The sequence below is a fragment of the Xyrauchen texanus genome, chromosome 25 (assembly GCF_025860055.1).
Source record: "Xyrauchen texanus isolate HMW12.3.18 chromosome 25, RBS_HiC_50CHRs, whole genome shotgun sequence".
In the NCBI taxonomy this organism is placed as follows: Eukaryota; Metazoa; Chordata; class Actinopteri; order Cypriniformes; family Catostomidae; genus Xyrauchen; species Xyrauchen texanus.
In genome coordinates, this window is record NC_068300.1 from 26897134 (window position 1) to 26909250 (window position 12117).

At 40.2% G+C, this 12117-nt stretch overlaps 1 protein-coding gene across 1 annotated transcript; it reads left to right on the forward strand.

The window, feature by feature from the left end:
• The first annotated feature begins 10312 nt into the window (after positions 1-10312).
• On the forward strand, positions 10313-11913 carry LOC127619345 (class E basic helix-loop-helix protein 23-like). Its single transcript, XM_052092237.1, has one exon. The coding sequence runs from the start codon at positions 10576-10578 to the stop codon at positions 11257-11259; it is 684 nt and encodes a 227-aa protein (XP_051948197.1). The 5' UTR covers positions 10313-10575; the 3' UTR covers positions 11260-11913.
• The last annotated feature ends 204 nt before the right edge of the window (positions 11914-12117 follow it).

A 12117-nucleotide genomic window follows, 5' to 3' on the forward strand; every position in this document is an offset into this window, starting at 1 on the left:
TGAGGGAAGGTCCATCCTCTCACAAAAAGCACACTTTTCCCCAGCCAGAAATCTCCTTTTTAGGAGTTTGCCTCGACACCGTGAGCATGCGTGTGCACCTCACGAACAAGCACGTGCAAACCATTCTTCTTTGTCTGTCTCAGTTCAAACTGGGGACAACATTGCCATTGAAGTCATTTCAGAGAATCTCCAATCACCACAATTAATGAGCATGACACAACACCTCCTCCAATGGAGTGGGCGTTATCTCCTCTCATTGCGTGCGACACATGTCCCGGGTCATCTGGATTTCGAAGCGGATCTGTTGTCACCCCAAGGAGCATTACCAGGGGAATGGAAACTTCATCTTCAGACAGTGATGAGGATTTGGGAAATATTCAGCAAAGTGGAAGTTAACCTATTCGCCTCCACAGTGAATGCCCACTGTCCCCTCTGGTATTCCATGTCCTAAGCGCTGCTGGCTGTGGACATGCTGGCTCACAAATGGCTGGCAAAACGTAAGTTTGCATTTCCCCTTGGTGCGCCTCCTTCATTCTATCATCAGCAAAGTCAAAGTCAAGTTAATTGCACTGAAATTACCCAATCAGTCCTGGTTTCTGGAGATAGAAGTACTAGACGGCCCTCCATGGGAAATACTGCTGAGGAGAGACCTTCTCTCTCAAGCACAAGGCATGATTTGGGATCCCCAGCCAGAGCTGTGGAACCTACATGTGTGGCCCCTGAACAGAGAGCATTGGACAAACCAGAATTGGCTCAGTTGGTGATGAGCACCATTTTGCAGGCTAGAGCACCATCCATGAGACACCTCTATGCACATCAATGGTGCATGTTTGCAAATTGGTGCTCTTCACGTGGTAAAGATTCTGTGAATTGCCCCATAGCTGGGATTTTGACATTCCTTCATGAGCGGCTGAACACTGGTCTTACCCCATACACGCTCAAGGTTTATGTGTTCAGAATCTCAACATACCATGCCCTGGTGGCTGGCTCGTTGATAGGCAAAAATAATCTAGTCATAAAGTTCTTTAGGTGAGCAAGGCGTTGAACCCCCTCACCCTGCTATGGTATCTGCTATGGTACCGTGTACCCAGATTTAAATCTGGTGCTGAAGGCGCTGACAACTCCCCGTTCAAGCTATTGGTATTTTTTGAGCTGTGGGTGCTTTCCTTCAGTTGCACTCCTATAGGCTTTGGCCTCATTTAAACAGGTGGGTGACTGACAGCTCATGCCTGGAGTTTGGTCCAGATCTGTCAAAAGCCACACACCGGTGTGTCCGTGCAAGACATATGTTTGACAGCAGGATGGTCCTCACAAAACACTTTTGCAAGGTTTTATAACTTGGACGTGGTGTCCATCTCCTCACAAGTCCTCTCTGTATAGTGCACTTCTTATATTGAAGTGGGTGAGCCTGAGCTCTTATTACAGGTGGGCTACTGACTATAATCAACACAGCCACCTAATTATATGCTGTTGAACTGCTTCTTTTAAAGTCATCAGCACTCCCAAATGAAATAAAACCAACTTTCCCTACCTTGTTGTGAGAGGGTTAATAATCCATACTATGCATATCAATATGGTTCAAATAGTTTCCAGACTACATTAGTTTCCATCTGGTGTCTGCCATGTGGGACTATTCATATATGCTTTAATTTGACTTATAATTCATCGGCTTGTGGCCTGTGACCTCTTATGAATATGTCTAATTAGTGTTGTAAATCTGGGATTGTAATGTCACGTAGTGTGACGTGATGGCATATCATTCCCCGTAGTGCTTACAGGAATGTCCAGTGAACTGAATCAAAAGGGAAAACATGTAACCTCGGTTCCCTGAGATATTGCGAAAGCTGGTTGCACTACTACTTTTATACTACAGTTTCATAATACTAGTGACTCACTCTTGTCCCTCAACCAGAAAATTCTGAAGAATGGTGACTGAGCACCTGCTAGGCCTACAGCACGCCTAAAGGGTTGGGGCTCACACACCATTGCCAGTCATAGGATTGGCGTGATTGAGGGTTTCAACAAAGTTGTGTGAAGGACACTTCCCCATAGTGCTTACAGCAATGTTTCATTCCCTTCATCTCAGGGAACCGAGATTACATGTGTAGCCGGAGATGTTTGAACTTTTTATTGTTTTAACTTAATTTTTATATTTAACCAACTAACAATTTTTGGTACCCAGAACATTCTGGGAGTTCGTTTTCGGGATCCAGTAGAGAAGTTTTAGGTTATTTTTTGTTTGAATTTTCTTTCTTTCTTTCTTTTACGGAAACAGAATGTAACTTAATGGTTCCCCTAACCACTTAATTCTAAGTAGGTATAGCTGCAGCCCAGAGATCTCCAAATGGTGGCGGGAACTCCAAAAGAGGGCAGAGTAACTCAATTAGAAGTCGGGGTTATTCCAGAAGAGGTTTGGGCTAACTCCAGAAAGTAGCGACACTTCCATACCCAGTTAGGGTTAGCGACAGGGTTAGGTTAGGTGCTCTGTATATCTTTGCTGGTGGGTTGGAGCTCCCTCCCCCTTTTGGAGCTCAGCTGACATATAGGTCTCTTCAGAACAATAATGGCCGTTTCCAAATCTGTGTTTTCAAACAGGGATGGGCATTTCTAAACTATCCAATGAAAGAAGGGAATCTCAATGTAGTAGGCAAATTGTGTAGAGGTTGAAAAACGAAACGTTTATCCAGTCAGGATTTGTTCCTTGATGCTTACAAGCGAAGTGTGTAAACTGTTTCACAAATCACATACCCAAAGCCATGCTCGCCGAAGCAGCATGTGAGTTTGAGCTCCACCCCATCAGGCATTCAGAATTTCCACAGAATCCCTCAACAAGTGCAAATGAAAGGGCAACTAAAGTCAGATTGTCAGATTCATCAGCCAATCAGATTGATTTATTTGTTCTTGGTGGGTGTGATCTTTAGGATATGACCCGGTCGAGGCCTTCTAGATGGCACTGAGTGACGCATTCGTGCTTTAAGTGATGTACGTAATTTGAAAGCAAAGAGTGCAAGATTATCATTACTGCCACTATCGCCATTGAGAAAGAGATCCTTATGGATTTATACCTGAGATGTTCTGCATGACCGTGTGATTGCTTAATATATTAATCATGAAAGGAGGGGTGATTTTCACTTCAAGCTAATTGGTAAGTGCTTTTTGCATTGTTATAGCAATATCAGGAGTTTTCTAAGAGTAAATTAGGCTGCTGGAGCATTATAGTATATATTTACATTTACATTTATTCCTTTCGAAGACGCTTTTTTCCAAAGCGGCTTACAAAAGAGGAAAACATAATCGAATCATCTTAAGGAGACATTTGTACGAAAAGTGCCATACTACAAAGTTTTACTAGCATCAGAATAGCATTCAGAACAGATTTTAAGTGCAACAAAGTTTTTTTTTTTTTGTGACTGGTTAAGTGCTCTTGGAAAAGATGTGTTTTTAGCCATTTTTTGAAGACAGAGAGTGAGTCAGCTTCACGGATGGAGTTAGGAATGTCATTCCACCAACGTGGTATGATGAAACTGAGAGTCCGGGAAAGTGTTTTGGTGCCTCTTTGTTTTGGTACAACAAGGCGATGTTCCTTAGCCGACCGCAGGCTTCAGGAGTGTAGATCTGCATAAATTATTTTAGGTATGCTGGAGCAGACCCAGTGACTGTTTTGTATGCCAGCATCAGAGCCTTGAATTTAATACTTGCATCAACCAGCAACCAGTGGAGAGAGACAAAGAGTGGTGTAACATGCGCTCTCTTTGGTTCATTAAAGACCAGACGTGCTGCTGCATTCTGGATCATTTGCAGAGGTCTAATTGCACATGCAGGAAGACCTGCAATGAGAGAGTTATAGTAGTCTAGTCTTGTTATGACAAGTGACTGAACAAGCAGTTGTGTGGCAGGTTCAGAGAGGAAAGGTCTTATTTTCCTGATATTGTAGAGTGTCAAATCTATCTTGCAGTCTTTAAGATGTGGTCTGTGAAATTTAGCTTGTTATCGATGGTTACCCCTAGATTTCTGACCGTTTTGGAAGGCGATACTGTAGTTGAACCCAGCGGCACGGTGATGTTGTGTTTAACAGCAGGGTTGGCTGGAAAGACAAGGAGTTCAGTCTTGGCTGGGTTGAGTTGCAGTTGGTGTTCCTTCATCCAGGCCGAGATGTCCGACAAACAGGCAGCGATTCGAGCTGTCACTTGGGCTGAAAGTGTCGTTGGGCTGAAAAGACAAGTAGAATTGCATGTCGTCAGCATAGCAGTGGTAAGAGAAACCATGTGACTGAATGATGGGTCCCAGTGATGTTGTGTATATGGAGAAGACAAGTGGTCTAAGCACAGATCCCTGAGGCACCCCAGTAGGTAACTGATGTGGCTTGGATACCTCACCTCTCCAGGCTACCTTGAAGGACCTACCTGAGAGATAGGAGGTCAACCAGTCCAGCACAGTTCCTCTGATGCCCAGAGTAGAGAGGGTGGAGAGAAGGATCAGATGGTTGACTGTGTCAAAGGCAGCAGTATGTAAAAATGAGGTCCAACTGGTTGCCCGATCTGTGAGTTGCTGTGATATGTAGCCTTTCCAAATCAAATGAGGCCAGAAGAGTATTCAGTTCAGTGGCCTGGGGCTTGTCATGGTGTATGTTGAAATTGCCAAGAACCACAAGTGGCCTGCCATCCTCTGGCAAGGAGGACAGCAGGACATCCAACTCCTCAAGAAAGCTTGTCAGCTAACCTGGATGGCGATAGATGACAACACCATGTATTTTTGTGGGCTGCATTGTAGTAACGGCATGGAATTCAAAAGATGTATTGTTACATAGCGAAGCCTGTGGTGAAAATGTCCTGTTATTATGAATGAGCAAACCTGTTCCCCGACCTCTACCGATATGACGAGGGGTGTGAGAGAAGGAGAAGTTGTTGGAGAGAGCAGCAGGTGTTGCTGTTCAAGAGCGGAGCAGGTGCTGAAGTGCAAAGTTGCCATAGGTTGTGTGGGTTGTGTTTGGTCTTGCATCTGTATCTTGTGAACGGTCTACAACCGATAACAGGGATGTGCTTGAAGGCATGTGTTATTAGTGAACTAGACATGTTAATATGTAGAAGTAAAATAATAAGAGATAAAACCAAAAATACTTAAGTGCTATAGTGACTGGAGCCTTGTCGGTGTCCTTGCTCGGTGGACTCGCACAGGTAGACTCGCTGGTCTTTACCCAAGTAGGTCTTCAAACGAGGAGGGCTTTACACAAGGGCTATCACTTCCGCTATTATATATAGTATATTTTCATATATCAGACATAGAAAAAGTTCTTATATACAATAGTTTGAGCATTATTTAATCCAGTAAAACAAAGAGACTGTAAAGTCTTTGTGACCTCGCTGTGAGAAATCTGGGCACTAGAAAAGGACTATTCAAAGCATTCAATGGCATAGCCAATAGCCAAGTTATCTTATTAGACTGTTATATTCTATTTACTTAGAATGTATTCTTTCATAATAAAGTTATTTAAAAAATAAAATAAGCTAATGATTAAGATTACACCATTAAAAAGAGCGGTGTAACAGTGGTGAACAACAATAATGGAAAACCACACTTATTGGCTAAAATGGCAAAGAGCGGTGTGCTTATGATGTAAAGTGTGATAACAGAAGTGTATAAACAAGTATACTTTGAATGAGATGCTAGGTGATCAGCTGACATCTCTGCTTTATTGTTTTGCTGAATAAAGTCTAACCTTTGACACCTAGAACCCCTGAACTTTGAGAGGGAAAGAGACTCTAATATTCCACAACAGCATTCAGTGTCGGATCCATTTTTGAAAAGTAGTGCTGCGTTCCATTCAACTCCGAATGTTAGATTTTTCAACTTCCTACTAGGAAAAGTGCAATGGGATGCATCTTGAAGTCAGAATTACAACTTGAAAGTCTTGTGCAGAAATTCTCAACTCCAATTTTGCCGAGATGCAGGTGCATGATGTCACCAAGGGGACACTAGACATTTGGGGAGATATACAAAGTAAGTGATAAACATTCACTTTATTAAGTAATATCGATACAATTATATTAAAGCTTGTTTAACAAACACCTGCAAACACAAATCTGTATATAATCTCTTTTGATAATCGTACACCTGAAGCACAAATGCGAGAGCTGCAGCATTGTTTATCAGTTGGGTTGCTAGGAGACATCTCTAATGAGAGTCAAACCTCTGCTAAGCTAACGGGAGGGTTGCAGTTCTGAATATCGGGGAATGAAATGCATTTATGGTCGGAGATATCAAGTAGGAATATCCCACATCCAATGTGAATGGAAAGCAGCATAACCGTGTATACTGACGAAACTAAATTTATTGCAAGCAACATTTAAATCGCAAATATATTAGATAGATTTTTCCAGTTATTATAGACCTCCTTGATAGATTCATATGAAAAAGTAGGATTTTTGACATTAATTTCATAAAACAGTCATGCTGCAGTTAAAGTGAGGCTTGCTTGAGCATTAAGTGTCGTTTCAAGTTCTGGCTTTTGTGCGTGGATGTGTTTTTAAAATGTCAATTGGTATAATTAGTTAGCTGTGACATAATGTATGATGCCCAAAGGCATAGGGTGTCTTACTCATTGTGAAACTGTGTTTTCTTAATGGCATATACTGAAGGCCTAGACTTTTATTGCACAGCCCGCCACTGCTTGATGGCCATGCACAGCAGATCACAAAATGATTTGCTTTGTTGTCATGTGTGGGTAAACTGCTTATAATGCTTATATACACTGCTGAAGTCTCTTAGTAGACATACAGATTTTAATAAAGTATAATTGGCCTTGCTTCGGTCGTGAACAAGGTGCTTTATCAGTGGTTTAATGACTCACACAAAACACATAAAATACATTCATTTGTTGCCATCTACTGGCGTAAAAGTGTCATTTACAAAAATGAATACTGAACGAACAAGTGAACAAATCTGAATGAATCTTTTTTTTTTTAATACATTTATTTTACCAGGGTTAGTCTATTGAAATTAAAACTCTTTTTGGTGTTTTTGTTTTTGTTTTGTTTTGTTCTTTCAAAGGAGAAGATTCGAGTGAATGACACATAGAGATACATCATCCACACCTATCATATCACCTCTGAAGATATGGATTTAACCACTGGAGTATTATGGATTATATTTATGATATTCCTTTTTTTTGTCCTTCTGAATTCTGGTCACCATTCACTTGCATTGAATGGTCAGAAAGGTCCTTAAAATCACTTTTTATTTATTTTTATTTATTTATTTTAAGTGGGGCAAATAGATTTGTTCTGGAAAATAGTCACAATGGGCTCACATTGACTGACCCAATTTCAATGGAAATGAATTTGTTTCTAGAATACTTGAGATGTTATAAAATGCCAAATGTGATTGAAATTAACAGGAAATCATGCACCCTTTTCTGAAGTAGTTATTTTGAATAAGCATTATCTATCATTATCTTATTTTTCCTGAAGGTGTGCCTTTAGCTCTGTTGTACCCTGCTATCTTTATTAAAACTCTTTAGTCGATTATTATTTTTATTGTTGTATTATTATTATTTTATTATGCTCCCATATTCTTGCTTCTATGCTTCAATTAGCAGAACACACACACACACAAACATTCAATTCAATGGGTATTATACAGAGATGCCAAAATTAGTGATACAGAGACAAAAATAATAGTGAGAAGACATGAAGGGATTAAATATATTTAATTGAAGATAAATAAATCATTAAAAGCATAAATATACAATTAAGTAAAGTGAATAAATCTTTAGTCGATTATGTATTGATTGCACAAACTTGCATTACGTTGGCAAATGGGTGACTGGTTTGTTGTGGACCTGCATTTATTCCAATTGAACGCAAGGTGGCAGTGCAGCATCGTCGTTGCGCTTACTGAGTGATCTGGGTTTTTTTTTTTTCTCAGTTGCTTGACAGACTTGCTTGAGTGTTTTTGCCATTTCAGATTTAACTATAAATATTACAACATCGTAATTGCCTATATATTTTAAAAGCTGCTTTCCAGGATGATGGTGAATTGTATGCAGATCTGTACCTAATAGACCCCAAAGGCCACATGCTAATGAAAAATGTGTTGTCTAATTTGCAAACTGATTTTCGGACCACTAAAAAAAGTCGACATCAGTGGCAATGTTGATTTTTACCATCATGTGAACCACCCAGGAAAATGCTCCCATCTTTACATTTGTTGAAGGGAAAGCGGCCTTAGACTTTGGCTCTGTGTGTTGAAGCTCATTTTGGGTCCAGGCGTTGGGATGAATTCCTCACAGCACATCCCCTCCGCCGTTCAGTGTCTTTGTGTCCAATACCTATTTGGGATTGGAGACAGAGGTGGGTAGTAATGCGCTACATTTACGCCTGTACATTCACTTGAGTAACTTTTTGGGAAAAATGTACTTTTATGAGTATGTTTTATGGTTGGTACTTTTCACTCTTACTCAAGTAAATTCCTGCTGACATTTTTTTTACTTTTACTTCATTATGTTCCTGTCGTTACATACTGGTTTTAATTTAATAATTGTTAATAAATGTGTAATTTATTGACATTTTTGAATGGGACTCTTATGACAGCGGACCTTCACAGCTGCACGCTGTCACTCGAGTTGCTTCAACACTACAGCACCAAGTGTGAAAATATTTTCATTCCACACAATGCCTTCATTTTACACCAAGACAAGCAACTCCAACTTAAGACGACACAGTGAGGTATGTTTTAGAGATTGTAATAATGTGGGCTTGTCTGTGTCATGGTGATAATCGTTTATTATCAACGTGAATTTGTAATTGAGTGCTCTTATGACCTCAGTTTCTAAGTTTTTTTTTTTTTCAGCACTGCTACATATCAGTGCCTACTGTATAAATCATTGTAAACATTTATGGGATGTGCAAATGTTTTGCCCTGCCTATCGCGATCGTGAGCATTTCTGCTTGTGCAAGGTTGGCGCGTGAACAGCGTTTGACAGATGCGGGCACCTTTGTCTTATGGAAAACAAGCTTCCAAACACAGAGAAAAGGTGCAATTTACACTTAGTGTACAGAACTACTTATCTAGATTCTTTGACTCTGACAGAGCTGGAGCTACACTGAACAAATTTTACGCAGGATGTAAAAAGCTGTGAAATAACGACAGAAGGCATGAATAACAAATGATTTTGCTTCAGTGTATAATTAAACATTATATATAATTTGGGACGGTGTGACATTGTTCAAGTTTTTTACCGTAATAATTACAAGAAAACGGTTTCCAAACTTCTCTTCTAATTGACATTCTTCTGAAGGGATCTGAAAAGTGTGGGTGAGACACAGATCCATATTTAAATCCTTTTTTACTAATAAATCTCCACTTTCACTTTCACATTCTTCTTTTTGTGATTCAATTCTTTGTGCATATCGCCACCTACCAGGCAGGGAGGAGAATTAATTGAATTAAATTAATATAAATTTTAAATTTTTTTGGTGAACTTTCCCTTTAATTTGATGTATGGAAGAAAGCAGTCATATGGGTTTGGGACAACATGATGGTGAATTATGACAATTTCCATTATTAACAATAATATTAATAATAGTGTTATTATTATTATTAATAATAATAATAATCATTCTGTAATGCATGTTAAATATGTATCATGTAGGCTACTGGAATATTGTTACAGTAAATATCCATAATGTTATATGTGAAAGTAACTAGATACTACTTGAGTATACTTTTTATTGGAACATTTCTTACTGTTACTCCAGTCATTTTTAACATGATTAATTTTACTTTTACTTGAGTAAAGTTTTTGGCTACTCTACCCACCTCTGGTTAGAGACACGCGTGAAGTCAACTAATAACATGGAATCATAATTGCTAAAGGCCTGCGTGGTCAAATTCATGTAATTATTTTAAAACGAGTACAACTGTGTTTCAGATTACTTTCTATAAACATTACAGAAATATATCGAATCATCACTCATTAAGGGCTCTTAAACTTGAATAAAGAGTTTGGTTACAGTGTTGTGATTATTAGCCAACATACATAACTCATTAAAAACTTATTATAGCCCACTGCGTTTAGTTGCGGATTCGAATATTTCGAATATTTTAGAGAATAAAAATAATACAACGCAGTCCTGTATAACATTATGCCATAATTTATCCCGCAGTTATCATTGCTACAGTTGAATTTAGCACGGTGCCAGTGTCTAATCTTCTTTATTAAAACGCCCTCCTGATTGGACAGAGTGATAATCCCGCGGGGCCTCGCGCTTTTACTCACTTGCCTCTAGAACTGAGCGCGAGTCTCAATCTGCCCAGGGCGAGGGCAAGACGCACTGCAAGAACGCGCACAAGTTCAGTCGAGGCGTCTAAAGTGCACGTAACATCACTGTCTGCGCGGAACAACCTTACACAAGTGCTCAACGTGATAGGGGGAAGAAATATCTCTGTCGATAAAGTGTTTTCATTGTCCACATCCCTTTTGAGGAAAGAAAAAATACAGAGCGCGAGGAAGCGTTAAAGAGCGCCGACGAGTTTTCGAACCGGTCTCTGTTTTTTGTTTTAGTTTTATTTTCCAAAATGAATGCGGGGGAAGAAAACTTGCTAAAATCCATCAGCAATGACACCCTGCTGGACCTGACGCAGCGGTATGGACAGTCTGCCTTCGGCTTCGGCTCTGGCCGTGGTGCTGGAAGTCCTGGTCGTTTCACCCTCACACCTGCCGCAGATTTCCTCTCCGGTCAAACGGGAAAGTCGAACGAAAGTGGCGGGGAACAGACTAGCGACGAAGACGACGGTTTCGACCACCTCGAACCGCGTAAGAGAGTTGCGGGCTTCGACGAAGAGAAGCACTCGAGTACTCTCGCCAAGAAGCCGAAAGAGCAGAGATCTCTCCGGCTGAGCATCAACGCGCGGGAGCGGAGACGAATGCACGACCTCAATGACGCTTTGGACGGCCTGAGGTCTGTGATTCCATACGCGCACAGTCCGTCAGTGAGAAAACTATCTAAAATCGCAACTTTGCTTCTTGCTAAAAACTACATCCTAATGCAGGCACAAGCGCTGGAGGAGATGCGCCGGTTGGTGGCTTATCTGAACCAAGGACAGACTATAACCTCACCCATTCCCACCGCACTGGCGCCTTTCGGACAGGCGGCCGTGTACCCCTTTTCGGGCACGGCACTGGCCACCTGCGCGGAGAAATGCAGCTCTTTCTCCGGGACCCCTTCCACCCTCTTCAAACACTGCAACGACAAGCCTTGACTTCAACGCCCTGAACTCTCACCTTCATCATCCTTGTGTTGGTTTAAATGCGCTTTCGAAATATTTGGTTGATAATGGGCTTATATCCAATTCAAAATCCCTGCTAAATAAAATGTCTAAATAACCACAACGTGTCATCCAGATTTGCTAGATAATACAACAAATAATGTTAAATAAATTCAGCATTAAATGGGGGCCACAGTATTATTGGAATAAGCTTTTAAATCCTTCAAATTCCTCGGCTTGTCTCGTTTTTCCTCAAGCAAAGGATTAAAAAGAATTATTTGTTTGGAAAAAAGCACAACAGAAAAAAGGACATAAATTTGCCCTTTCGGTTCCAGCGTTATCGGTGAACTATGCAATTTATTGTAATGAAAAAAACATGCCCCACAGACAGTCATTTCTTAAATAATGGCAGATCATTTAAAAACCTGACTATATGCTGAACTATTTCCACCTGGTCCATCAGTGTGTCCATCAGTCATAAAATGTTTGGCCTAAAATGATTTTGTTAGTGTTATTGCACAATTCACTTGATTGTATTGTACAACTGTGAAGAACTTCTTGATCAAGCCTGCAAAGCATTTGATCTTGTGCGACATGAGTTTCATACTGTATATTGTTTATATGTCTTTATAATTAAAACATATATCTATGAACCATCTCTGGGTTGTACACAGTACTCATTCAATTTCATTATTATTTCATTTTTAACTATTAATGTTTCTGAAATAAGTTTCAAGTTTCACAGATTATGGTCAAGTGGCCACAAATTCAACAGGCATTTGACATGAACAAACTGTTTAGGGTTCTGATTTACTAATTGTTGCAAAGCAGAGGTCACCGGTTTTTATCAAA